General features: G+C 44.9%; 8 protein-coding genes across 23 annotated transcripts in view; 5 read left to right on the plus strand and 3 right to left on the minus strand.

Annotated features, from left to right (window-relative positions):
• Window positions 1-75: 75 nt before the first annotated feature.
• Window positions 76-1,181, plus strand: LOC109543441 (frataxin, mitochondrial). 3 transcript variants are annotated; one of them, XM_019913160.2, is made up of 3 exons: window positions 76-356; window positions 411-840; window positions 892-1,181. In XM_019913160.2, exons 2-3 carry the CDS (start codon window positions 538-540, stop codon window positions 1,141-1,143), a joined length of 555 nt encoding a protein of 184 aa, XP_019768719.1. In that variant the 5' UTR covers window positions 76-356; window positions 411-537; the 3' UTR covers window positions 1,144-1,181. The 3 variants fall into 3 exon arrangements, with proteins under 3 accessions (XP_019768719.1, XP_019768718.1, XP_019768717.1); XM_019913159.2 differs by having other exon boundaries at window positions 93-428; window positions 494-840; XM_019913158.2 differs by having other exon boundaries at window positions 110-428; window positions 516-840.
• Window positions 1,182-1,371: 190 nt separating this feature from the next.
• On the minus strand, window positions 1,372-5,413 carry LOC109543401 (double-stranded RNA-specific editase Adar). 5 transcript variants are annotated; one of them, XM_019913097.2, is made up of 10 exons: window positions 5,051-5,413; window positions 4,466-4,798; window positions 4,019-4,045; window positions 3,388-3,894; window positions 3,172-3,325; window positions 2,854-3,116; window positions 2,534-2,793; window positions 2,327-2,478; window positions 1,736-2,063; window positions 1,372-1,680 (listed from the first exon to the last, which is right to left on the minus strand). In XM_019913097.2, the coding sequence occupies exons 1-10, from the start codon at window positions 5,199-5,201 to the stop codon at window positions 1,558-1,560; spliced, it is 2,298 nt and encodes a 765-aa protein (XP_019768656.1). In that variant the 5' UTR covers window positions 5,202-5,413; the 3' UTR covers window positions 1,372-1,557. The 5 variants fall into 5 exon arrangements, with proteins under 5 accessions (XP_019768656.1, XP_019768657.1, XP_019768658.1 ...); XM_019913098.2 differs by having other exon boundaries at window positions 4,466-4,792; window positions 5,051-5,408; XM_019913099.2 differs by lacking the exon at window positions 4,019-4,045.
• A 1,889-nt stretch (window positions 5,414-7,302) lies between these two features.
• On the plus strand, window positions 7,303-9,073 carry LOC109543419 (AP-3 complex subunit mu-2). Its single transcript, XM_019913129.2, has 8 exons — window positions 7,303-7,452; window positions 7,516-7,747; window positions 7,801-7,860; window positions 7,913-8,034; window positions 8,092-8,251; window positions 8,300-8,413; window positions 8,465-8,651; window positions 8,708-9,073. The coding sequence occupies exons 1-8, from the start codon at window positions 7,418-7,420 to the stop codon at window positions 9,043-9,045; spliced, it is 1,248 nt and encodes a 415-aa protein (XP_019768688.1). The 5' UTR covers window positions 7,303-7,417; the 3' UTR covers window positions 9,046-9,073.
• Window positions 9,043-12,829, minus strand: LOC109543405 (probable nucleoporin Nup54). The gene is made up of 9 exons (XM_019913106.2): window positions 12,678-12,829; window positions 11,573-11,842; window positions 11,367-11,513; window positions 10,762-11,043; window positions 10,426-10,702; window positions 10,075-10,373; window positions 9,764-10,020; window positions 9,591-9,710; window positions 9,043-9,330 (listed from the first exon to the last, which is right to left on the minus strand). The coding sequence occupies exons 1-9, from the start codon at window positions 12,733-12,735 to the stop codon at window positions 9,103-9,105; spliced, it is 1,938 nt and encodes a 645-aa protein (XP_019768665.1). The 5' UTR covers window positions 12,736-12,829; the 3' UTR covers window positions 9,043-9,102.
• On the plus strand, window positions 9,326-12,658 carry LOC109543443. Of its 2 annotated transcripts, none has more exons than XM_019913161.2 (2): window positions 9,326-9,566; window positions 12,190-12,658. In XM_019913161.2, exons 1-2 carry the CDS (start codon window positions 9,498-9,500, stop codon window positions 12,595-12,597), a joined length of 477 nt encoding a protein of 158 aa, XP_019768720.1. In that variant the 5' UTR covers window positions 9,326-9,497; the 3' UTR covers window positions 12,598-12,658. The 2 variants fall into 2 exon arrangements, with proteins under 2 accessions (XP_019768720.1, XP_019768721.1); XM_019913162.2 differs by lacking the exon at window positions 9,326-9,566 and adding an exon at window positions 11,841-12,133.
• Window positions 12,830-12,938: 109 nt separating the features above from the next.
• LOC109543406 (serine/threonine-protein kinase 11-interacting protein) lies at window positions 12,939-15,204 on the plus strand. The gene is made up of 5 exons (XM_019913107.2): window positions 12,939-13,722; window positions 13,805-14,287; window positions 14,340-14,562; window positions 14,659-14,797; window positions 14,849-15,204. Exons 1-5 carry the CDS (start codon window positions 13,036-13,038, stop codon window positions 15,147-15,149), a joined length of 1,833 nt encoding a protein of 610 aa, XP_019768666.1. The 5' UTR covers window positions 12,939-13,035; the 3' UTR covers window positions 15,150-15,204.
• Window positions 15,205-15,594: 390 nt separating this feature from the next.
• On the plus strand, window positions 15,595-19,083 carry LOC109543411 (F-box only protein 28). Of its 2 annotated transcripts, none has more exons than XM_019913116.2 (10): window positions 15,595-15,753; window positions 16,608-16,833; window positions 16,894-17,002; window positions 17,065-17,352; window positions 17,410-17,566; window positions 17,623-17,714; window positions 17,775-17,986; window positions 18,047-18,258; window positions 18,685-18,848; window positions 18,908-19,083. In XM_019913116.2, the coding sequence occupies exons 2-10, from the start codon at window positions 16,655-16,657 to the stop codon at window positions 19,052-19,054; spliced, it is 1,560 nt and encodes a 519-aa protein (XP_019768675.1). In that variant the 5' UTR covers window positions 15,595-15,753; window positions 16,608-16,654; the 3' UTR covers window positions 19,055-19,083. The 2 variants fall into 2 exon arrangements, with proteins under 2 accessions (XP_019768675.1, XP_019768676.1); XM_019913117.2 differs by lacking the exon at window positions 15,595-15,753 and adding an exon at window positions 15,761-16,418.
• A 1,417-nt stretch (window positions 19,084-20,500) lies between these two features.
• LOC109543412 (poly(U)-binding-splicing factor half pint) overlaps window positions 20,501-23,015 on the minus strand; it is a 6,964-nt gene continuing 4,449 nt past the window's right edge. For 4 of the 8 annotated variants that reach the window (XM_048661337.1, XM_048661334.1, XM_048661340.1 and 1 more), the window contains 9 exons: window positions 22,218-22,348; window positions 21,995-22,156; window positions 21,775-21,938; window positions 21,507-21,697; window positions 21,393-21,453; window positions 21,205-21,335; window positions 20,910-21,150; window positions 20,659-20,850; window positions 20,501-20,607 (listed from right to left, as the gene is read on the minus strand). In XM_048661337.1, the coding sequence (XP_048517294.1) occupies window positions 20,741-20,850; window positions 20,910-21,150; window positions 21,205-21,335; window positions 21,393-21,453; window positions 21,507-21,697; window positions 21,775-21,938; window positions 21,995-22,156; window positions 22,218-22,348 (1,191 nt within the window). In that variant the 3' untranslated portion in view covers window positions 20,501-20,607; window positions 20,659-20,740. The other 4 variants (XM_048661339.1, XM_048661338.1, XM_048661336.1 and 1 more) reach the window with 3 other exon arrangements.

Below are 23,015 nucleotides of genomic sequence, written 5' to 3' on the forward strand. Positions count from 1 at the left end.
GCTTAATCCGTTGGCCTAGTCAGTGTCCGAACAGTTTAGCTCATGAGTATGTGATAAAGACAGCAGTAGTTTGGACGGGTGGGCTTGAACAGTATCTGACTTGAAATACACACTGCCCTTATTTAAGGGATTTGCAAAATTGCCATAAATTATGCCTTTTGGTGTAAAACCCTGTAAAGAATCCCGAGACCGAATGAAACTGAAACTGCTTTCTCCAAAAAAATCTATTCAATTGGACCTTTGCCATTTAATGCATAGTTCCTCAACCCGGCACCACTGCCTGTCAAACAGCTGCCCCTGCCATTGTTGATTGTTTATGTCCAAAAAGTTTAAAGTTAATTGTTGCTGTATTTATGGTAAATATCGCATCAACTACCTTCCCGGTGTCTAAAGCGCTGTGACCTTAACAGAGCCCCCCGAAAAACGATGTAAGTACTTTGAGGTTATACTGTTCTAAGTCGAAGTCCTACGGTTCGTTCTCGCTGAAATCCAGCTTTTGTTATGGGCCGTATCAGGAGCCCCAATTGAACAACAGACATGTATGCGAAACGGGCCCAAACCATCCTGAATTTGGAGCTGGCCAAGAGGCTCAATGACTACCTGGAAGCTAGCACTTTTATTAGATCCTATGCGGTGACAAGGCCCCAAAAGACTGAAACTCATATTCATCAGGCTGCAGTCCAGCAGCATTTCAAAGCCAAGTTTTACTGTACAGCCCCTGGGGTGGATACGAACACGTTCGAAAGAGTGTGCGAAGAAACGTTGAGCTCTTTAGCGGATTATTTCGAGGATCTTGTGGCCAGTGACGCAACGCTGGAAAAAGGAGATGTGATGTACGGGGTAAGTCGCGTTGAAGTATGGTTAGGGATGCTGAAGTTCAGAGGCTTCTAGGTGGGGGTGTTGACGATCGACTTGGGCCCCCTGGGCACTTATGTGGTGAATAGACAGTCCCCCAACAAGCAAATCTGGCTGAGCTCCCCCACTTCAGGGCCGAAACGGTTCGATTACGTAGCGAAAGAGGACTGTTGGGTGTACAGGCACGATGGGCAAACCCTGCATGGGGTGTTAAAAACGGAGTTTGAGAGCATGCTGGGTCGGAAGTTGAGTGTATCGAACTGTGCCCATAGTAGTTCAATTGCATAAATTTGTTGTGAATAAATAGAAAGCCAAATCAGTTGAAATTAGTATATTTACTGAAAAAATTCCTCAAATGCAACACTTTAAGTAGACTGAATAAAAATAATAAAAGACTTATCCGCTAAAACAGAACGCCAAAAGTGAATCAATCAAAAAATGTATGACATCACTAGAAGCTCAGCGAAACGGTAACTCTAAAACGTTCCTCCTAAGAACAAGAAATGACTTAGAATGTAACAGTTACAAAACATAGTCTATTCACATATACAACAGCAGAACTGCGAGATTTGTACTGTTGCGCCTAAATAAAAATACAACTTTACTAACTAAATCACATGACGCGTTTATCAACTAGGTATTCTAGTAGGACTCAAATCGTGCAACTCAACGACGATCAGATCGCATGTGAAAGGGCCATATTTATTCGATAGGTCCACTTTGTGCAGGCTCAAAAAACTCGAACAAGTCCTGTTCGATTGGTTTCGCAACCCATCTTCCCAGCTGCGCCTTTTGAAATGCTTCATAGAGGACTTGTCTTGTTGCCTATCCGAAAAAACTCCGCTTGGTTTTGCAAAAACGTTTCCCAGAAAGAGCTTACCACATATGTTTTGACCGATTCTTTCGCATCACCGTACGATCTCATGTTAATTTCATCGTCGTCGATGGTGGACAGTTTGTTATGCAGCCGAAAGAATTTGACGGCAATATTCTGCTTGCAGACCGCAGAAATGCCAGTGTTGGTCTTTCCGGTGTCGGTGAAGACAACTTCCGGATTTTCCATGTCTTTCGCCCAAATCACAGCAAAACTTGGCGCTTTCTGTGCCTGCCTGCCCTCCAGAGACGTGGACTTTAACATTTCCGGACGATTTAAAAGAAACGGCGGGGGTAGCCCCTGAAGGGTGTTCTCTATCCTTCCGCATATGGCTCTAATACGGGGTAGTTATGTTAGCCCAACTCGAACGCATAGTGAATGATACAACTTGGAATTAATTTCGTCTCTGGGAAGATTAGTACATTTGGTAACGGCAAAACTTTGCACGAAAACATCATTAGCATAGTTTTCCTGCAAAGTCTATGGACGCATTAAATCCACTAAACCCTCGCCAGAGACCTAATTGATCACATATTCCATCACCACTTTGCGTGAACACAACACAGCACCCATGCATGCATTCATTCAATCAAATACCTGTACAAGTGAGATTCCTTCATTAAGCCGCCCAATACAAGACTCTTAAGGTAGATCGGCTCAATAAAATGTGACAATAATGCTCCTTGGAGACCCATAACATTCCATTTGCATATTTTATCGGAACATGACATTGTGAGAAGCCGTTCACCCTGTATAAACCCACGATTCAGCCACTGATTGAAAATTTCTCATTGATTGACCTACCTGAATAATACCATCCCAGGTTTGGAAGACAAAAGTGCCCTTGATCGGAATTGTGCCTTCCCCGGATTCGATTTTGGTACGTAGCTGACCTCGGGATATCCTATTAGGGTGCCGATCTATGCCAGAGTCTTCGTGCGGGCTGAAAATGCGGGCGTCGCCACAAGGGGCGGTATTGATGTACAGATGAAACTCGACGCCGTCCTTCAGTCTGTACCCTCGGTTGTTCTCTTTCAGGGTGAAGATCGATGTTGATGTCAACTCTACAAAATCGTTCTGTCTGGCGAATCTATTTCAAATGCAAGAAAAAACGCCGATTATACCTGGATCAGTGATCAATTCCAGCTGATCGAACAGGTAGCTAATCAGGCATCGCCTGGCGAGGATTTCGGCGTGCATGTCGTTCAATGAGGTGCCATTGAGGCAAATGTGGCCTCCCGAGACGCACTTCGTGCCGGTGGTCACGCATAGAACCTCCGCATCATCCAAAGTGTCGCTCCTCGTCATCACTATGCCGGCCAGAACCTTGCGGCGCTGATGTTGGGTGTCGCCTTCCATCACTTCCGAGAACTTATCGTTAACCATCCTGAAACCCATCGGATTACAGACATGGGCAAACTCAACCGATTGCCTCAGCTTACTTTCCGATTCCATCGGCTTTAAGCATACTCTCGCGAGTCATGTTCGAACCGAGATCCGACTGAGTGCCGTTCAGAATGCTTGAGGGGACGTACTTGATGAGCTTGGCCAGCGCTATCTTGGCGGCCGCACATTTGGAGTTTCTTTTGCTGGAACCTGCAAAAAAACGCGGTTAAAGTGCGCTAAAAACTCGCGCACTGGTGGTTTCGGCTACTTACCCGTTCCAGAAAAACTGTCATTCTCAATGGCAATCGTGGTCTTAAATCGGTTAACTATATCAGTTTCATGGTGTGTGAAAGTGTAAACCGCATTCGGATAAAGCTCGTTCAGCAACATGACTGGGTTTTTATCTCTGGGAGGAATCACTGCCGTCGGTTTGTTCTCATCGGAGATTTTATCGCTGGTGAAGTCCGTGTTCTTCACGGTTGCGTTGGACATTGAAAATATAGTCCCATTGATGGGGAATTGGACAAAGGACTTGAGCGCCTCTTCGGCCGCTTTAGCACGCGCCGTTTTCTTCGACATGCCGATTCCGTAGTACTTTTGCCCATCCACCTCCACGTAGACATTGAAAACGGGGTTGTGAGGCGGCCCGGTCACATCAACCACCTCATATTTCACCCCAACACGCAGCTCGTTCAGAATGGACACCGGATTCTTATCGGTCAGATTGATATCGAGTCGCTTGCGCTTCGATGGGCTAGGTTTGTCGAAGGTTTTGTCATCTGGAAATGCGACAGAGTGGCGAACAAGGCTTGAAGGAATATGGGCTGGTTTACCCACCAAGGATGGGGAATGACATGCACTAACAGGGAACTGCACATTTTTTTAGGTCCTTGATATACTTACCAAGAGTTCGGAAGCGTTTCAACATTCCTGAAAAATCAATGACTGATTTGATAAAAAAATACCCCGCAAAGGAAATTTTATTGTTTCAAATAGCGATGGAAATAATGGATTTTTTCTTCCCTTTCTGAACGTAATCAAATGATGATTACGCACCCAAAGTAATGAATCATGCAAATGCGGTTAGCAGGTCCTCACTTGCTGAAGAAAAGCGACGTGGATTCCAAAGATAAACCGCAGCGGGCAAAATCGTAGTTGCAGTAAGGAGTTGAGAGCAGGAATTTATGAACAGTTAAACTTTAACGGTAAACAAGCACAAACTAAACATGCAACGATTCAATCAAGCCCAAAATGCAGAGCAAAACGAAAGTGTGTCCCCATTATAATGAAGCGATGCAATGCCCGAAAAAAATGATACAATCCCACATTTAAATGCCCTGAATGTTTTACCTTCGCGTCCCTCCTTCTGTGGGCTGTCGTCGCTCTGAAACGAGGCGAAAGAGTCCTCTTTTTGCGAAATATTAAAAATCAGCCGAAGAGCGTTTAGAGCTGCACTATTGCGCGCAATCTTTTTCGAGGGTCCAGATCCGAAGAACTTTTGTTCGCAACTTTTCACTTTGAGTGATAGCACAAACATAGGATCGTGTGCGGGTCCCGAAACACTTTCCACTTCGTAAGTTAGTGTGGCGAACAGTTCGTTCAGTATGGAGACTGGGTTTTTGCCACTTGCAATCTGATTGATTTGGCCGGGTTTGATTTTTAAATTTGGAAATACACCTGCAACTGAAAGGAAAATCAACGAAAATGCAGCTTAATTGGCTTCGGAGACCCGGAACTCTGCACTGGCGGCTTCTTTCTAGGCGGTTTGAAGTGTATCAGATTCATATTAATGGGCTCAAACAACAGCATGCAATTTGCTAGATATTGGCATTCGCATCTGGTGCAACTAAAGCTAGTAAACGACATCCACCAGGCGAAACAGGCAGCAGGAGAAAACGACCTAAACAAACCAACGCCACCCAAAAACATACTCACCATCGAAGGGCCGCTTGCTACCGGTGGTCGGACCCAGCGAGCCTTCATCGCTGTCCATTTGGGCCGCAGTGTAATCGATCTTGATTTCCCCGTTTTCGGCACAGCTCCTGGGCTTCTGGCTGCTCATGGGGATTTCGGACTCGCTTCCCATTTTTCCAGTTGAAGGATGGATTTTTCTACTGAAGCAACTCGACCAGTATTTGAACACGCGGCTAATCTGTCCTGCACGGACGAGCTAACAAAAAAAACGACGATAAAAACCAGCAAATAATACACTTCGGAGTTGGGACAGGAATTTGCAAAGATAATCCAATCGATCAATAAATTTGAACTTGACACCACTGACAGCTCTATCTTCTTAACGACGCCACTAAAAAGCACAGATCACAGGGGTTGCTCTGTGATCTGTGCTCAATGAACTGTATACAAGTACCTGGAAGCAGAGACAAGAAATAATTATTATCCCTTTTATCTCTTGTCTCTGCCTGGAACGGACCATATTCACGAGAAAAGTGAGGCAAAATCTAAATGTAGGTAATCCTCTGTCCTGACGGGTGTATGTCTCTTTCTAGCTCATTGACTTATACGGAGATTTGCTGCAATATTCAGCAATTTTGGTTTTTCTTTAAACAATTACAGTACGATAGTTAAGTTATTGCTGAAAATATTACAAAATTGAACTCTCTTAAAGATTCCAGGTATAAAGATCATAATTACAATTCTGAAGTGGAATAATGTAGGATAAAGAAAGTAAAAGCAAAATTAATACACGTAAAATAGGGATAAAATACTTTATTTATATAAGTAGTAAAAAATATACAGTTAACAACTTTATTTTAACTTTTAAACTACATACTTATATATTTCGTTTTGAAAATGTTTTTTAAAAAACTATTTATTCGCAAGTTCTACAAATCGAGTCTTAATGGTACGGCTTATGAATAGAGAATGAATAAAACAATTTTGATTTGTCGTAAAGAAGACAAAAGTGTCTGAAGTGTTCCCGGATGTTAGAAGGCTGTAGGTATCCGTGAGAAGGTGTGTTGGGCTGATGGCTTATTTTATTGAGTTTTAACAATTGTTAAATAGTATGGGTTTTGTCATTTTTTGCCTGACTGTCGCAGCATTTCCATGCAACTTCATATTAAGAAGTGAAAAGTGGTGGTGCATTCGGCATTTTATAAAAATATCCAGAATTTTTCGGATGAGCTGAATCTTGTGACACTCATAAATTCTTGAATTACAGGGTGCTTGGGATTGAACATATTAATGTTTAGGGCTAAGTATTGAATAGCCATATTAACAATTCTCTTCTTTACATTTAATGGACTTTAGAATTTCGTCCGTTTCTAACATACAGGGTGTCCCGTAAGCTCATGGTCAAAAGGGTACTGCGATATTCTTTGGACCAAAAGAAACGATCTGACCTAACTTTTATTAACAAAAAATGTCTGGCTCCTCTGCTATTGATGGTAAAAGTTCTTAACAAAATTTATCTTTTTTTAAATATCGGGAGAATGGTACGATGTATTTTAGTGAAACCCGCTGTGAATTTGTTCTTATGTAAGACTCATATTGTGATGAAACAATCGAGTTCAGCCGTTTTGGACAAGTGGTGAATTATTGAGTGTCGTGGTACAAAAGCTACAAGAATTTTTTTATTTGGTGGATGGAATCAACTCATTTTTTTGTTGATGCACTAATCATTTGTTCACAATTTTCTGCTCTTTGTAAAATCTTGTAGCATTCATAGTTTTGGCGAAAAAAAACATTTCTGTTTTCTTGCCACTTAACAACTTAACAACTTGTCTTCATCTATGGTTAGATAACTTAATAAAATATATTAATAACTTAACACAATAAGTCACAATGACGTGTAATCAAAATAAGTGTCAAATTTGACTAGTTAAAGTGTAGTTATGATTTAGCCGCCAATGGGCGTTCGTTATTGGATGATTTTATAATTATATTTTATTTTTATATATACATACATACACAGCCTTGATTGAAGGCGCCTACATTTTCAGGAGAAACTGCTCAATATTATTTACTTTCTATTAAATTATTTTTGTAATTTTTTACTAAAGGAGTTTGAAGGAAAACACTTTTGGGCATAAAATTTAAACTGGCCCAATAAAAACACTACATTGGATTCAAATAAAGGGCATCTGACTTTCCAGCAAAGCAATTTGAAAAATTCTAAAAATATGCCTGAAATACAACCATTCTCTTGCCGTCTCTCTTGAATTGATGAACTTTGGTATACCTAACCAATAAGCAATGACAACCATGACAACTGTCTATTTATTGTTTATGTAAGCAAAGTTGTTTTTAAATTAACCAAATTGCCTCTAAACGTCCTGCACTATGATCCATAGTTTGTTTATAATCAACTCCCAGGGGTAAGTGAGCGGTTGTCCCATTTCCCTGTTTATTGGGGTTGATGGGCTGTCTCCTTCCTTCAGGGATGTGTTTTTGGAGAAACACTGGCGAAGCGTGATCTCTAGGTCCGTATGCGACTACTACCTGGAGGCTCAGAGGGCCAATTCCAAAGACATCAACCCTGTAATAACCACCCCACATCACTATCTTATATCGATTCAACGGTCAGGAGTGAGTTACGTGGCGGTTTGCATGGAGGAGATTCCTCCTCTGTTCGTTATCGAGTTTCTCCATAGAATTGTGGACACATTCCAAGTGAGTACGCCTTAGCAAGACTAAAGATTGCATAGTTTTGCGGGAAATTCCAGGACTATTTCTCCGACTGCACAGAGTCGATAATCAAGGAAAATTATGTGATAGTTTATGAGGTAACTAGGCCACGGAAATTGTTGAGGCCGCCTCTTAGAAATGTTGTTGTAGCTCTTGGATGAGATGCTGGACAATGGCTTTCCGTTGGCCACTGAGAGCAACATTCTCAAAGAGCTGATTAAACCCCCGAATATACTCAGAACCATCGCGAACACTGTTACCGGAAAAACCAAGTGCGTTTTGCCGAAACGCCTTTTTATTTACTCTAATTAAAACCACCTCGATTCTAGCGTGAGCGAAATTCTTCCCAGCGGCCAGCTCTCCAACATCCCCTGGCGCCGATCCGGGGTGAAATACACTAACAACGAAGCGTACTTTGATGTTATCGAGGAAGTGGATGCGATCATTGACAAGTCTGGAGCGACAGTTTTTGCGGAAATTCAGGGATATGTAAGCGACTGATCCAGTCATAATTGGGGGTTTAATTGTGGATTTTAGATAGATTGCTGCATCAAGCTGAGCGGCATGCCCGATCTCACACTTTCTTTTATGAACCCCCGCCTGTTTGACGACGTCAGTTTTCACCCCTGTGTGCGCTACAAGAGATGGGAGGTAACAACCTGCTAACTTAACTTGCATCGCCCTAAACTACGAAGCTTCCAGGCGGAAAAAGTGCTATCTTTCATCCCCCCAGACGGCAACTTCAGGCTGATTTCCTATCACATCAACACTCAGAGCAGTGTCGCAATTCCGGTCTACGTGAGACATAATTTGTCGATAAAAACTGGAGAGCAGGCGCGATTGGACCTGACTGTGGGCCCCAAGCAAACACTGGGGAGAACCGTGGAAGGTACGCACCCACCCTTTCAACTCCCCCAACTGACTGGCGTTTGCGCGATATTTCAGGCGTTAAGTTGGAGGTTCTCATGCCCAAATGCATTCTAAACTGTGTGCTAACAGCCAATCAGGGCAAGTACAATTTCGACCCGGTGTCGAAGATGCTTCACTGGGATATCGGAAAAATTGACATCACCAAGTTGCCGAACATCCGAGGATCTGTCTCCATCGCAAGCGGCACTAACACTGCTGAAATCAACCCGTCGATTAACGTCCACTTCGGCATTAATCAACTGGCGGTCAGCGGCCTGAAAGTGAATCGTCTGGACATGTACGGCGAGAAGTACAAGCCCTTTAAAGGAGTCAAGTATATGACCAAAGCTGGCCGGTTCCAAATTCGCATGTAAGAAACCCAGAATAAATGTATTGTTTGCACTTGCCTGGGGAACATGGAAAAATTGCCCTTAAATATTATGACAGCGCTGCACCAGCTCCTTGAGCCCGTCGGTGATGATTTGCAAAGACTTCAAGTCGGTGTCTACGATATTGATCAGTTGGCTGATTCCGTTTTGCTCCAGCTTCAAGAACTGCTTGATTTCATCCTGAGCGTCCGCATTTACCTGGTATAGGTTTGTCTGCTTTGCTGAGCTTTCGATCATTTTCACATGCGAGAGAAGCTCGTTTATTTGACCCTGCAAACGACAAAACATTTAATTGGTTTGTTGTGTCAGCGATAGCGGAAAAATGTGTTTATCGCGAAAATAGCTGCAACGTTCCAAGCCAGGCAATTAGCTAGTCAGGCGCTGATATAAGTAAGGACTAAGGCTGATCTAATAAAACTTCTCTTGGTGAGCCAAAAATGGATTATTTTGAGACTAATTTGGATATCGTGAAGCGCAGGCTGAACGTCCTTGTGAACAGTACTGAGGTAAGAGACTAATTTGCAGCTTACCTTGAATTGCTTGGGCATATTAAGCTGGGAATGCATCACCTCCAAGCGGCCCCTCAAAAGCTCTTCATCTGGCTGCAGGGCGATGCCCACTTTTCGCGTACTTTCCTGCTTGACCAGCACCTAAAAATACCCGGTTTTTAGTTCGGGAAGAGACTAGAACCCAAAATAATTACCCGCAGGATCCTGTGCTGCAGCTCGAGGAACTTCTGCTTCAGATCGGCGATTTGAGCGTTTGTCGACGTGTGTCTTGTCTTCAGGACTGTGATGTCTTTCTTCACCTTATCCAGAAAAGCTGAGTGCAGGCCGGTCTGGTGCTCCTGGTTCAGCATCCGCGCTCTGAGATCCGTGAACCCGTTGATTGGCACGGGAATGTACTTTTTCGGGTTGGGGTTGTCTTGGATGGCGGCCTGCCACATCTGCTGGTCGATGCCTGCGGCGATTTAAAACTTTACAGCTGTTTGCTGGAGACGCTTGGAATATTTACCTGGGGGAGGATTCTTCAGGTACTCCTCCAGCTCGGCCTTGCTGGGGGTGACAAAGGGTGACATTGCTATCACCCCGACGTTGGCTAGCTGCTGTTTTTGCGTCGGCTGGTTCAAGAAAGCGGCCAGCTCAGTGGCCGGAATCTTCCTGCTGCAGCCAGTAACTCCTTTTTCAGACACGCAGATTTTCACTTCGGTTTGCGTGTCGCATAGCGCCTTGATCAGTAGAATTTCCACCGTCAGATTGGGCCGATTACCCAGGATTCCTCCAATGCCGTTCTTCAGCACTTCTTGTTGATTTCTGCAACTCCAACAGTGCAAACTGGGGGCCAAACACGATCCGCAGCACCTACCGTAAGTCGGCGATTTTCCTGTTAAAAACGATCTTTACCACGCCTTCAGAGTTATCCTGCTCCGGGATAACGTTGTAGCCCATTGCCTTAAATCGATAAAACGGATTTTGGGGCGTGTACTCAACAGGCGGCTGGGCCGCGTTGTAAAATCCCTTGCCAGATGCCCAGCACGCCTGCAGCATGTTCCACTTCTTCAAAATATCATCCCGGTCATCGTTGAACACATTGATTGAATACACTGAAGCCACTGCCTGTTGATTTCTGCTCTGAGGGGCAACTGTACAAAATGAACTGTGAGTTCTAGCTCAAACTACAAACTTCTTGTGCTCGTCTCACCGAGTTGTTGTTGGGGCTTCGCCCCAAACAGGCTGGTATTGGCGGCAAAGTTGGTGCCTGCTCCTGCCCCGAACGCCCCAAGCCCCGTGTTGGTGGTGTTGAAGGTGTTGGTGCCAAAAAGTGAGGGTGCACTGCTTTGAGCCGCCCCGAAAAAATTGCCCCCGAAACTTGGGGCGGCGCTGGCAGTCGGCTGGCTAAAACTGGAACCGAACAAACTGGGCACTGTGCTAGCTGGGGCTGCAGACTGCCCAAAGATCGAAGGCGTCGTCACGCTGCCGCCGCCTAAACACCAGAAAAATCAGCAAACCAACCCTTTAAGGGGTGGATAAATCTGACGAGCCGAGCTTGATCCGAACCTGAGTCGCGGCAAGTTCGTCAGACTTGTACGGGGTTTGCGAGTACGCAACGAGCTGCTCAAGTGAGGCTCGCCGCAATTCATTTTCTGTTGGTTTTTTGACGAAACATAAGTACAAGCCTCGCTCGAGCAACTCGTTGCTTATACATACGCAAACCCCGTAAAAATGTGATGAACTTGCCTCTGGCTCGGCTTAGGCTTGACGCGTCAGATCTATACACACACCTTTATATTCCTCCTGCCCACTTACCGAACAATCCGGGCGCGCTTTGCGTCGTTTGAGTGTTTCCAAACAACGTTGGAGCTGCGCTCGCCGTATTCCCGAACAATCCTGTACTTGAAGTGGCTGGAGCACCGAACAGCGTGTTGGTTGGCTTCGTGGTCTGTCCGAAAAGACCTTAAACAGCCACAATGAGTGTCGCTTTCAAGTTCAAAGCGTGTTTATTTTTGACTCACTAGTGTTCTGCTGTGGGGCGCCGAAAGAGGTGCCAAAGGCAGGGGCCGCGCTACTGGCAGGCGTGCCGAACGTCGAACCAAACATAGGGGCTGCGCCTGTGTTTCCGGCCGCAAAACTGGTGCTGGCCCCGAAAGCAGGGGGCGCATTGGTAGTCGAGGTACCAAAAGCCGATCCGAACCCGGCGGTTGGTCGCTGCTGCCCAAAGCTGAACCCTGTGGGTTGAGCGGTAGTGGCCTGAGGGCTTCCAAAGGCGGTGGCAAATCCTGTTGCTGAAAAACATCGAAAAAGCTGTCTTAATTGATTCTGCTGCTTGGAATTTATGCAGATTCTTTGCTATTATTCAAGTAATTGCCCATCAATTGCATGACACACTCACTTGAATACTAATCGAATGTGTAATTATGCTAAAAAAACTTTTCCTCGAGCTCTAATTGCCCGTAATTGCGCCTAGATACCAACAACAAAATTCTGCTGTTAGTATTGGTTACAACGCCAGGAAAGTAATGGATTTTATTGGGGATATCTGGGATTCCATCGGCAATTTGCTATTTCCTAACCGGGTAAATTCTGTGATTCCGCCTCCTGTTGTTGACGCAAGTTTTGGTGTGCTTTTCAGGCGCCTGTGGCCCCAGAAGAACCGACCGCAGCCCCGTTCAAGCTGCATCCGGTGGAAATCGATATAACGCTCAGGCCAGCCACTGAGCCCCCTGAGCAGCTTCAGAAAATCTTCAATGAGCTGATCCAACGCCTGCCCCGAGCGGGCAGCAATGCCACCGAGGCCCCTGAAGAGGATCTAGTGTCGCAAAAGACCTTAACTGGGGGCGGGTTTGGGGAAATCTACATTATAACAGCCTTGGCGCTGATCATTCTGCTGCTGCTCACCGCTGGCGGGTTTTGGTGGTGCCGCTACAATAAGCTGAAAGCCGAAAAGAGGAACCTCTACCCAGTAGTGGCAGTTTCGAACAGTGAATACATGGACCCGCAAGCTCTGGCCAATGGGGACAAATTGAAAGGTGTACCCTAAATCAAGGTGTTAGTTGTGGGGCACCAAATAAAGCTTTCAACTGCAGGTTTTTATGGGTGAATTATGGAATTTTAACTTACGCTTTTGCGGAGTGCTGCCAAAGGCCGGCGTGCTGGTACTTCCAAAGTTAAAGGACATGATGCCTCCAATTGAATGGAGCTATTCGTTTTTGAGCCTCAAAAAGCTGTTGATTTGTTGTTTGAGACGCAAACTTGAAGCGTAACCTCAAAAATTTTAGAGCTTCTCACAGGGTTGCCGCCAAGTTAACTGTTGACTTTCCCGCTGCAACCAATCAAATCATCGCGTACGACATAACCCCCAAAAGTATTGTTTATAAACACAGCAGTGACGTCTTGGCAGCTGATTGTCATGCAAAGTATTGCGTTATCAATATGTAATTAGTGGCCAAATTAAGGGCTTTGTGCAGGGTTAATTAAAATGTCGGACATGTTCTCCACGTTGGCCGAAGTGCTCCGTCCCGTTGGCCGTGATATTTCCAAAGGGAGAGGCAAGCTGTGCCTTAGTTCGACGAATTTGGCCTACTTGAACAAGGCATTCGATGAGAACTGGTCGGAAAACCTCTCCACTTCTTTCCACCAAACTGAGGCCAAAGCAGCACTGATGGTCGACCTGCAGTTCTTGCTGGACCTCGTTAAGAGCACAGTTGCCTTAAAGGTAGTCCCTGATGCTAGTCCGGATCCCCTGGCCAGCCCCATCGTAAACCTGCAGCGGTTCCAAAGCCTCAAGTCGCTGGAGATTCAGAAACTCGACCTAAGGAACATCGTGGGCATTCAACAGCTGCGCGCCAGACTGGAGGACTTGACTAGCATGCACAACTTGGAGCATATAGCGGACATTCTGGACAAGTGCGGCGGCGACTGCAGCCAAGTGGATAGATTCAACTGGAGCGAGCTGAAGAGGCTGAACTTATCGCACAATCGCATCCGGGATGTCGAGCCGATTTTCGATGCGACGCCGTGGCTGCAAGTCCTCGATCTCAGCAGCAATGAAATCGGAAAATTGGACCCCATTGAGCATCTGCCCAACTTGAAGATGCTCAATTTGTCCTTTAACAAACTGGAGGCGGCGCCTCGATTCAAAGGCCCAGTCACTCGAAGGCTACAGGTGAATATACATTGTTTTACTTGCTTCTACTGCGGGGTTTTGGACTGTCATTTATAGCAAGGTTATTTTATTATGATTCCAGACTCTGAAGTTGAACAACAATTTCCTAGAGGACATCAGTGGCCTTTCCACTCTCTCCAACCTCCAGCAGCTGGACCTGGCTCAGAACTGCCTGATAGATCACAACGTGCTGCTCTCCATCGCCCAAATCGGCTCCTTGTATTGTCTGGACTTGAGGGGCAACCCGATCAGCTTCCACCGGCAGCACCGCACCCTCACCTGCAACTACTTGAACAAGAACGTGGCCTCCTTGAATGTGGTGCTGAACAATGAGCAGCTCAGCAAGTCTGAAAAGTCGCTTACCGGGTCGCTGCGTCCAGTCGCACAGTCCTCTTTGGAGCTTAGCTCTTCGGAACGCGCCAGGAAGGCCAAACCACGACGAGTCCGGAACGTGGTTATTCAAGAAGGTTTTGGGGCTGAGGCCCACGAAAGACGAGTTGAGGCCGTGAGCGCTTCGCCTCGAAGCTTGCATTTCGACCGCAATCATCTGGATGTGAAAAAAAAGGCGGGTGTTTCGAAGACGTGTAATGGAGGCAAGTTGTGACTCATTTTTTTAGATTGAGCAAATGAGTCAAAGTGATCGGAAGGGGTGGCTGTGGCACCAGTCTGGAATGGACTATGTGAACTTTCTGAACTTCCCCCAGCCTGCTCAGGAGAACTCAGGAGCTGGTTCCTGCCCGTCTGAAGAGATTCGGGACGCAGCAGATGTTGAGGACGAGCAGAGCAGCGACTCGGAGGTGGTAAACGGCATTTTTTTTGGCAGCGACAGTGGCGATCCAGGTAAGCAGGAAATAACGAAATATAATCGTACGCAGTTAGTCAAAAGCGTACCAAAAGCACCGTTTAAGAATTTACCTCATATACTAATTCTTGTAGAACTCTCAGACGATGATGATTTGCTCAGCGGCGAGCCATTTCTAGCCAAAATCGTGCCGGGCATGTTGGATATTGGGGTGCTGATCACCAAGCGACATATGTTGGAAAGGAACGCCGTCACTTCAGAAGTAAAGTCCAGGTAAATCCTTTGCGCGCAAAGTGAGCCCCCCAGAGTCAAAGTCGTTTCCAGATGGTTTCTGGGCAGCGTGCGGTCCTGCCAACGCGGCGAAGAACCCAATCAGGTGCTGATCCAGTTCGACTCCCCGCTGAAGGAGAAAATGTCTCGAAACTACATCATCGATGATCCCGAGCGGTTCGTTAAGCTGCTGCTGGACGGCAGGCAGGAGAATATGCGGCCAGAGGAGCGCATTCAGTACCAGTGTATGAAATGTAGCAGTTTGTTTAGCAGGACTAAGGAGATCAGCCTCCATGTGGAGGTGAAAGTAACGTGCCCCAAGTGCGAAAGTAACCTAGTCGTGGTGGCCAAGTAACGAAACCTCAGTTCTGTTTGTAATTTTTTGTTGCCTATAAAGTCGATATTTTTTACCCCTGATGAATTCAGTTGAAAATATTGGAAGCCAGTGGTAGAATACATCTACTGGTTTCTTCGGCTCCAGACACTTTCATGGTCTTCTTTCATGATTTTTCTCTAGCGACAACAGTCGAAGTTGCGCGCCTTAGTTTCCACGAGTGGTCCTGGTTTGCCCGCCATTCACAGTGCTCGACACAGATCACCGAGTGTCCTCTATGATCTGTGGCGATGGATAATATTCGAATTAATTCCCCTTTTGAGGCAGTTTTGACTACCTGCGGACTTTTCCCTCTATCTCTAAGTGATAAGGAGCAAACTTAAGGCCCGTTTTTTGGGAGCCAACAGGGAAAATACGGGAATATTTAAATTCTCCGACGCACAGTCGTCCGCTGGGGGGGCGCTGACTGTTGACACTGTCAAAATGACAGTCGTTCTTTCTGTTATTCCTGTGTGTTATTCTTTGTTCTCTGAAAGGGCATTTTAAACCCAAAATTCTGCAAGTTTTGCAATTGTGAACTGCGTTTGGGTAGTCGAAGTTGTTCCGGAAGAATGTACAGTGACAGGTATTTATAGTGTTTTTGCCAATGCTGTTTTATCGCCTTTTTGGTTGGGGCATCTAATATGGATAAAATAATTGCTGCCACATTGCCAGACTCTCGATTGTTTAACGAGACCCTGTTGAAAGTTTATTTTGCCATAGCAACCTGGAGCCCTGTCGGGCTGCGGAGCGCAGTCAAGTATTTCTCTCGATCAAACCGCCTCGTTTTTTTCACTAAATTGTAGTTACAAAACGTGTCCCTAGTAGTTGAATCGCGCCAAATTTTCCAGCTTTTTCAAAATTCCCCAAGTCTACTCTGGAGTTCTGTTTGGAAGCAAACCGCTAGGAAAAGCCCTCTCCATTTCCCCTCCAGAAAACCACATCGGGAAAGATCTCGCTATCAGTGCGACAACATCGCATTCTATGTTCTACAGTGACAGGTTTATACAACTGCTCCTGGTTTTTCCTCATTTTTCGACTTGGAGCCCCAGAGTTGCGCTAGTGCTTCGCCCTGTCGTTTTCTCAGGTCTGCCGCAGCTTTCGCTGTCAACAATCTACACAGAGTGGTCCCCAATAGTGTGAAAAATCTGCGTAGAACGCCACAAGGCATGTTGGTGATTACCCAAAATGATTGACCAACTATAATTGGTTCGTTGTTTTCAAAAAACCCCCACTAAGCAGTGCTGATTGGTAAGTTCTTAGAGGAATTTGAGGGCATGCCCTTGAGGATTGGTTTGAGGTTGGAACAATTCCAGTAGTTCTGGCTGGCAACGGAGCTTTTCTGGTCTTGCTGTGGGTCTTTATTTGATCGGAAAACCTTTTCGGGGCGGGTTTCTGACGAGATCTTCAGCATTTCAAATGGGAAACTTTTTCTTTCAGTTAATAAGAGGCTCCTACTATATTGCTAGTTTAGTGCAAATATCAGAATGGTTTCCACGCGACAAATGTCGAACTGTAGCAACAACAATGGGGAGGGGCTCAGTGGGGCGGCAGGCCCCAGTAGTGCCCCCCACGTGTACACGCCTGACTTGGGGCCGGCCAAATGCACCAGGAACAGTTTAATGGCAGTGGGGGCTGCAATGGCTGGAACTGTGCAATGTTACAAGTAAGAAAACCTCTGTTCTGCGTTAAAAATGCAATCAAACCTGTTAATAATTAATTGCAGAGTGCAAAACGTCCCGGTACCAGCGTTAAAACTTCTAGACCTGCCGGACGAAGTCTTAGAAAAGATCTTCAGCTACTTGCCATTTAAGGAAATTTGCAAATTGCGCTTGGTGAGTGTCACACAAAAAATCAGCCCTGTTGAGTCTAATAATCTGTAATCTGTTTGTTGTAGGTTTGCCGGCGTGTAGACCAAATAAGCGCCTACATCCTCAACTCCACATTCTCAAAGCTGCAAAATCAGATGCTGCAGCGGTTCCAGGAGATTAAGAGCAAAATGCCGCGGCGTGAGTCGGCCAGACGAAGCCACCATTTGGCTTGCGAAAGCGACATTGTCGAAACGCTACACATGCGACTGACTTTGTTGCAAATGTCTTTTGGCAAGCATATCGAGAGGAAGCATTGCTGCTTCTTCCCGGGCGAAATTCTCGACGAAGTCTACTCCATTCTCCATTATATTAAAGTGAGTTTTTGAGGGCTTTTTATCAATTACCGGGGCTATAATAGGGGCTCGATGTAGACCACCCCCAGACTGGATTTGCCGTACAAAGTCACAGACGAACTGTTCGATCTGTCCACAATGGCTATGGAATACTTCAAGGAAAAAATAGAGCCCAATTTGCCGGAAATCGCCTACTTCAGCTCGGATTTCATGAACTTCTCAAGCAGTTTTGCCAGTAGGTTTTACCCCGTTATCGGTGGCAGCTATGTTTATCAAGTCCTTTAATTGCAGGCCCTAGTTCGAGTAAGTATTGTCTGGAGGCATCCACCATGTCCTCGGACTCATCCAAAGTCGACCAGGTTGACGCAGACGTTTTGGAAGAAGTAATACTCAACTTTCTTAAATGAAAAATATTCGCTCATCTTGCCGTTTGTTTTTTATAGGAGTTCGTGGAAATTCCGCAGTCGAACATGGTTTTGCGTAAAAGAATCCGCAAAATTAAGCAGGGCATGAAACGCTACAACAGCCAACTGACGGTGCTGCGCCAAGAGCTGAAAGCCTGCAAGAAAAAGACCGCCGATCAGCAAAAACAGGTCACCGATCAACAAAAGCAACTGGCTGATCAGCAGAAACAGACTCTGGAGTATGCCACAAGGTGAGCGTTTTGGTCTCCGTTTTCAAGCACCGTGGGTTGAGGTGAATCGTTTGCTCACAGATTGGACGAGTACGATAAGAAGAACGACGAAATTTCGCGCAAGTTTAGCACGTTGCTTCAAGAGCTGAACAAGTGCAAAACCGAACTCCAGTATTGGAGATGCAAATCGCCCGCCACTTCACCAGTTTGCAACAGCTGCGGAAATCTAGTGGTACCGGAACCGGACGAAATTCAGGCTTTGATCAATCAGGGAGTGCATCCGGAGGAACTAGGTGAGTTCGTGTTTTGTCCAGCTATACTGGGAAATTTTTCAGATCGCCAAATTTGTGCGTGGTTTTGTCAATGATCATGTCTCGAAAGAACTTCGGACCAAAGGTTTAGCATGCCGTGAAAGAACTTTTCTGAAAGAGCACTTTATGGCCGCTTTCCTGTAGTAGATTGATAGTCAAAAGAACCATTTCAAGGGCAATTTCTATCTATAAGGGTCGAAATAAAATTTCCAACCTGAATAGAATCTGATACCGTCCTAAGGCGTTGGTTGTACTCGAATTGTGCTGGATCATTTCCCTTGCCGGCTATTAGAAAATGGAAGAAATCCACAATTTTCAATTAAAAGTTCAGGTCTAATGAGAGTTAATTTGAGATATGAACCATCATTGTTCTGTGCGAATTCTGAACCAATTAGGTATGTTGATTAGGTTTGCCGGCAATCTCGGAAGCAGCGGCTGGCAGCCCAAATCCGGATCAAAGCACCCCTAATAAGTCCAAAGATGCAGCAGTGCCGCCTATCAAGCCGTCGAGAATTCCGAAGGAATGTGGCAATTTGGAAGCAGAACCGTCTGATTGGTTGTCCGAGAAGAAGGTAAGTGATTTTGACCGAGAATCAACCGTCTCGATGAAGCTAATTGTTGCGTTATTTAGGCAGAGATGAGTGTGTCTTCGTCAGGTCCGACTCCCCGCCAATCCAAACGAAAGTCTTCGTCAGAGGAGCGCGATGAGGAACATCAGGCGAAGAAAACGAAACGTTCAGGAAAAACGCGCTGTAAGCGCGCCAACTCCAAAGTTTAGGCCAGCAAATAAACACATGTCAGGAATAATCAGAGACGACGTTAATTAATCCACAGGTGTAGGTAAGCGACACAGCGAACGCGTTTTCGGGCGCATTTTCCCATTAACACACCAAACTCCTCAAGAAGATGCTTCAGTTCTGCAGTAGATGTGTAGCCGCTGTTCGAAAGCACCGTACTGTGCTTGGATGCAAAATGAGAGCACTGTAAGGTGGCTTTCAAGCAATCTAGTCTGTAGATCGAGAAATATGTTACAAAAGTAGCTTTCAATGGAGCGGCAGTCGGGTTTTTCTTGGATTTTTCGGGTCCTCATAGTTTAGTAAGGCGTAGCACACAAACAAGGAGTTTTCCAATTTTTTCCTGACCGATAACTCACAATCAAAATGTATCAAAACGTAGTTTTACAGCGTATGAGCCTCGAAAGTTTTCAAACGGAAAACTCGCGCCGCTTTGCGGAAAAAAACCCTCTTTTTGAACAACTCTAGATGTAGCTTTGAACAGTTCCCAGCACGCCGTTTCTAATACATACGCAATAGACTTCAGAGCCGGATTAGTAGAAAATGGTAATATTTTTCGTTTAATTGTCACAGGACAAATGAGGTACGTGTCCAAATAAATACAAAAACCGATTTCCTCCATTCGCGCAGAAAGTTGTTTCGTAGAGAAGTACAATAATTGATACAGTCAGCTTTAAATATTCGCAGTCAGTGACGATCACCAGTGTATTTTAGTGTGTCAGGGAGTGGCCATATTTTGTTCAGAGTTTACTTCAAGCATCTCGGATGACCGGACGATTTACATAAAACTTAAGTACCTAATTTAGTGTGTAAAGTTCTATTTTATAAATCGATTAGTTTTAACTTAGTTGTAATCTCATTCATGTACGATTGATTTCGATTTGGACTGTCTGTTCTCAGCGTCGCCCGGTTGATTTTTCATTAGGTTTAGGTCTTGAATTCGATTTGATTTTTGTTGTGCGAACTGATTTCGTTGTCTCCATCTAACTCAATTGCGACGTTCAAAAACCCGTGCAATAAAAACAAGATTTTTCCTAGCGAAAACTTATAAAATTTGTTTATTCATGAGGCTCCACTCAATTGCTCGGATATCGTCTTTTGCGGCGATTTCCTCCTGTATTTAATTAAATTGCAGTGGAAGTTTTTCAAAAAAAAAATGGACAATAAAGTTCTTAAATTTGTTTAATTGTAAGTAAAGTGTCGGTCTGCTACAGAGTTCGCATGGCATTTTTTTTTATTAGTGTAAGGAACGGCCCCTCACGATTCGGACTAAAGGAGAGAATTTTTGTTTTGGCATTTATTTCCGTTGACTGAAAGTGTCCTTTTTTCGTTTGATTCCGACATTTAGCCGTAGAGTGATAGAGCAAACATTATATTTGAAAAAACTGGAAAACCGCAAAAAATATATTTAAAAAATTAAATGTACTATGTACTCCAATATATTTTATTTACTTAATAAATTATTTGTGTGAAGAAGCTTGAACTGTTCACCATATATGTACAAATCTCGTATACCTTTTCGTGATAACACCTTTTTCTGAAACAACAATTTCTTAATAGAAATTTATTTACAACTTTTGAACAATACCTGTACAGTAATCTTATTCCTAATTTCCATTGAGTCCGTTAAAAAGCCACAAAGTGGGTTCCTGTTAGTGCACGCACGGTTTTCACCCCGAAAAATCACTATGCTCGAACAAAGTCTGGTCGTATAATGACGCTTGAACCATCCGCCCGCCAAAGTATCGTCCCGTAAGCGAGTCCCTGGCTTTCTCAGCCTCTGAAATATCCGGCAAAATTAGCCAACCATCCAACTGAGCACCCGTCACTTTAACTCACCCCATGTTTCGTAGAACTCGACGAAAATCTTCACAATAACGTCGTTTTCATCATCCTCGCTTTGCCTTTCGTTGTAGATAATCACTCGCTCTACCTGCCCATATTTACTGCACTCTTCCTGTATTTCGTCCTGTAAGCTTTCGTCTACATCTTCCGGGCCAACCATATTCCTCAGAATAACCACGCGAGAGTCGACCTTGCGCATCAATTTCTGCATCACAAAGTGCCTGGCGTTCTGGCCCTAAATAATTTTTTGATAAGTCTCGATTAATCATCAGCAGTTTAAATGGGACACCTTTATAGACATGTTCTCCTGCTGCTGTAGTGTCTGTGGCTCGTTCTGGTCCAGGAGCTTCTTCTGCAGCTCCTCTTGCTGCTTCAGCTGTGCTTCCGCGGCTCTTCGCATCGCCTCTTGTTGGTGCGCAACTGAGGAAGAATTAGAATTCTGGTACTGAGAACGCAGATGCCCAATTGGGTAATTACCTGTAGATCTATTGGAGATCTGGGCTTGGCTCAGATTCGTTGGAACTGGGCCGCTTAACACCTGCAAAACAAATGTATTAATAAATAAAACTCCCAACTTTATGTGTGTTTTACCGGTTGAACTAAGGCGGGCTGTATAATATTATTGGGTAACTTTTGCGGAATAGCGACGCCGGGCGGCGGGACAACGGCAGCGGGTAGTGCGAGTCCAGGCGGGGCGATTACAGGCGGCGCCGCTAAACTGGATGCCTGAGCAGGCGCAACAATCGGGATGGAAGCAGCTGGCTGAGTGAGCTTCGACAGACCTAAACAAGTCGAAAAACTCATCAAACATCCGAACCATCAGCAAAGCCAGGGCATCAAGGGTGTAGCGCAAACTTACAATTCTCCAACTCACCTAAGGCTGCCACATTGCTGGCCACCGCGTCCATGGCTTGTATTTTAGCGGTAGCTGCAGCCGCAGCCACCGCAGCAGCAGTGGGAAGCACGTTAGACCCAGTGGAAGGTCCGAGAAGAGCATTGGGGGGCGTTATCGCGCGTCCCACCCTGGAAATCATTTAATTATAGCTATAAAGACATGAATATTAGTTAGAAATAGTTACCTCAAATATTGGCCGCCTAAATCAAACAGATTCATGCTGGCGATCGCTTCATTCGCAGCCTGGGCCGTTTCGTACTCAATGAAACCGTAGCCTTTGTGCTTGTTTCCGGTAGGGCCTTGCGCCAACTTACAGTATACAATTGGCCCGAAAGCTTCAAAGACGCTGGAAAATTAAATAAAAACCGTCAATCTCCCTCATCTAAAAGAACTGCAAGACAATCCACCTTTTGATGTCCTCCTCGTTCAGGTCCTGATGAATAGAAGCAACGTAGATGCGATTGTACTGTTTCGCTTCTTCTTGAATTTCATCAATTACTGCTTGGGCCTGAGGCATGTTACTTGGCCGGCCCACGACCTGGAACATGAAGAAATTGGATATTAGCCGACCATACTCACGTCCACCGTGTTGTGACATTCTAAGAAAGATTAGAACAGAAATCGTCCAATGAAAAAAATCCGTTTGCTTTAGAATCGTTCGCTTTGTGACGTGAATATGGTAAAGAATCAGCGGAAGCGTTGCCTAAGACTGGCCGCGAATCGAGCGGTTTGTCGACCTGAACTTTGCCACTGGAAAAGGGGGCCCTAATTTGGCTTAAACCTACCCTAAAGAATATACAGGGTTGCTCATCAGTGCGTCAAAGTGCGATATCTCAGTAAATATGAACTTTACAAGAAAATACGTCCTACGAAAGTTTTTCATGTTTAAAAGGTCCACATTTTAAAATTACTTTCCAATATACGGGGTGTATCATAAACGTGTGGTAGTTACCAACTTTGGTTTTTTAAATGGAACCGCCCCTTTTTTCATTCATTTTCAGATTTGTCGTCAAAATTTAAGTTAAGTTTGTGTCAAACGTTTCACCTGAAAAATTTACGATTTCCGAGTTATTCGTAAAAATGTGAAAGTTTTGACAGCTACTGGGTTCCACAGAAATCGATGCTGTACACTACCCGCTGCGAATTTTGGAAAACAGTTTTCAGCGATTCTAACAGAACATCATGATCTACGCGTAGATATGTTT

This window comes from Dendroctonus ponderosae, unplaced genomic scaffold, assembly GCF_020466585.1.
Source record: "Dendroctonus ponderosae isolate FM_Combo_2020 unplaced genomic scaffold, Dpon_F_20191213v2 Dpon_F_20191213_1, whole genome shotgun sequence".
Taxonomy (NCBI): Eukaryota; Metazoa; Arthropoda; class Insecta; order Coleoptera; family Curculionidae; genus Dendroctonus; species Dendroctonus ponderosae.

What these genes read in the sequence shown, in the direction of transcription:
- LOC109543405 (XM_019913106.2), bottom strand. Translation starts at nt 12,735, where the DNA reads ATGTCCTTTAACTTTGGAAGTACCAGCACGCCGGCCTTTGGCAGCACT. An exon ending in CGCCCCACAGCAGAACACTA is followed by an intron (nt 11,514 to 11,572) that starts GTGAGTCAAAAA and finishes TGGCTGTTTAAG; the next exon opens with GTCTTTTCGGACAGACCACG. An exon ending in AGGAAAATCGCCGACTTACG is followed by an intron (nt 10,374 to 10,425) that starts GTAGGTGCTGCG and finishes TTGGAGTTGCAG; the next exon opens with AAATCAACAAGAAGTGCTGA.
- LOC109543401 (XM_019913097.2), bottom strand. Translation starts at nt 5,201, where the DNA reads ATGGGAAGCGAGTCCGAAATCCCCATGAGCAGCCAGAAGCCCAGGAGC. An exon ending in ACAGAAGGAGGGACGCGAAG is followed by an intron (nt 4,046 to 4,465) that starts GTAAAACATTCA and finishes TTGATTTTTCAG; the next exon opens with GAATGTTGAAACGCTTCCGA. An exon ending in GAAACGCTTCCGAACTCTTG is followed by an intron (nt 3,895 to 4,018) that starts GTAAGTATATCA and finishes TCGCATTTCCAG; the next exon opens with ATGACAAAACCTTCGACAAA.
- LOC109543419 (XM_019913129.2), top strand. Translation starts at nt 7,418, where the DNA reads ATGATCCATAGTTTGTTTATAATCAACTCCCAGGG. An exon ending in TTGCGGAAATTCAGGGATAT is followed by an intron (nt 8,252 to 8,299) that starts GTAAGCGACTGA and finishes TGTGGATTTTAG; the next exon opens with ATAGATTGCTGCATCAAGCT. An exon ending in TGCGCTACAAGAGATGGGAG is followed by an intron (nt 8,414 to 8,464) that starts GTAACAACCTGC and finishes CGAAGCTTCCAG; the next exon opens with GCGGAAAAAGTGCTATCTTT.
- LOC109543441 (XM_019913160.2), top strand. Translation starts at nt 538, where the DNA reads ATGTATGCGAAACGGGCCCAAACCATCCTGAATTTGGAGCTGGCCAAG. An exon ending in AAGGAGATGTGATGTACGGG is followed by an intron (nt 841 to 891) that starts GTAAGTCGCGTT and finishes AGAGGCTTCTAG; the next exon opens with GTGGGGGTGTTGACGATCGA.
- LOC109543406 (XM_019913107.2), top strand. Translation starts at nt 13,036, where the DNA reads ATGTCGGACATGTTCTCCACGTTGGCCGAAGTGCTCCGTCCCGTTGGC. An exon ending in CAGTCACTCGAAGGCTACAG is followed by an intron (nt 13,723 to 13,804) that starts GTGAATATACAT and finishes TTATGATTCCAG; the next exon opens with ACTCTGAAGTTGAACAACAA. An exon ending in ATCTGGATGTGAAAAAAAAG is followed by an intron (nt 14,288 to 14,339) that starts GCGGGTGTTTCG and finishes TCATTTTTTTAG; the next exon opens with ATTGAGCAAATGAGTCAAAG.
- LOC109543411 (XM_019913116.2), top strand. Translation starts at nt 16,655, where the DNA reads ATGGTTTCCACGCGACAAATGTCGAACTGTAGCAACAACAATGGGGAG. An exon ending in ACGCAGACGTTTTGGAAGAA is followed by an intron (nt 17,715 to 17,774) that starts GTAATACTCAAC and finishes TGTTTTTTATAG; the next exon opens with GAGTTCGTGGAAATTCCGCA. An exon ending in ATTGGTTGTCCGAGAAGAAG is followed by an intron (nt 18,849 to 18,907) that starts GTAAGTGATTTT and finishes TGCGTTATTTAG; the next exon opens with GCAGAGATGAGTGTGTCTTC.
- LOC109543443 (XM_019913161.2), top strand. Translation starts at nt 9,498, where the DNA reads ATGGATTATTTTGAGACTAATTTGGATATCGTGAAGCGCAGGCTGAAC. An exon ending in TCCTTGTGAACAGTACTGAG is followed by an intron (nt 9,567 to 12,189) that starts GTAAGAGACTAA and finishes TGTGCTTTTCAG; the next exon opens with GCGCCTGTGGCCCCAGAAGA.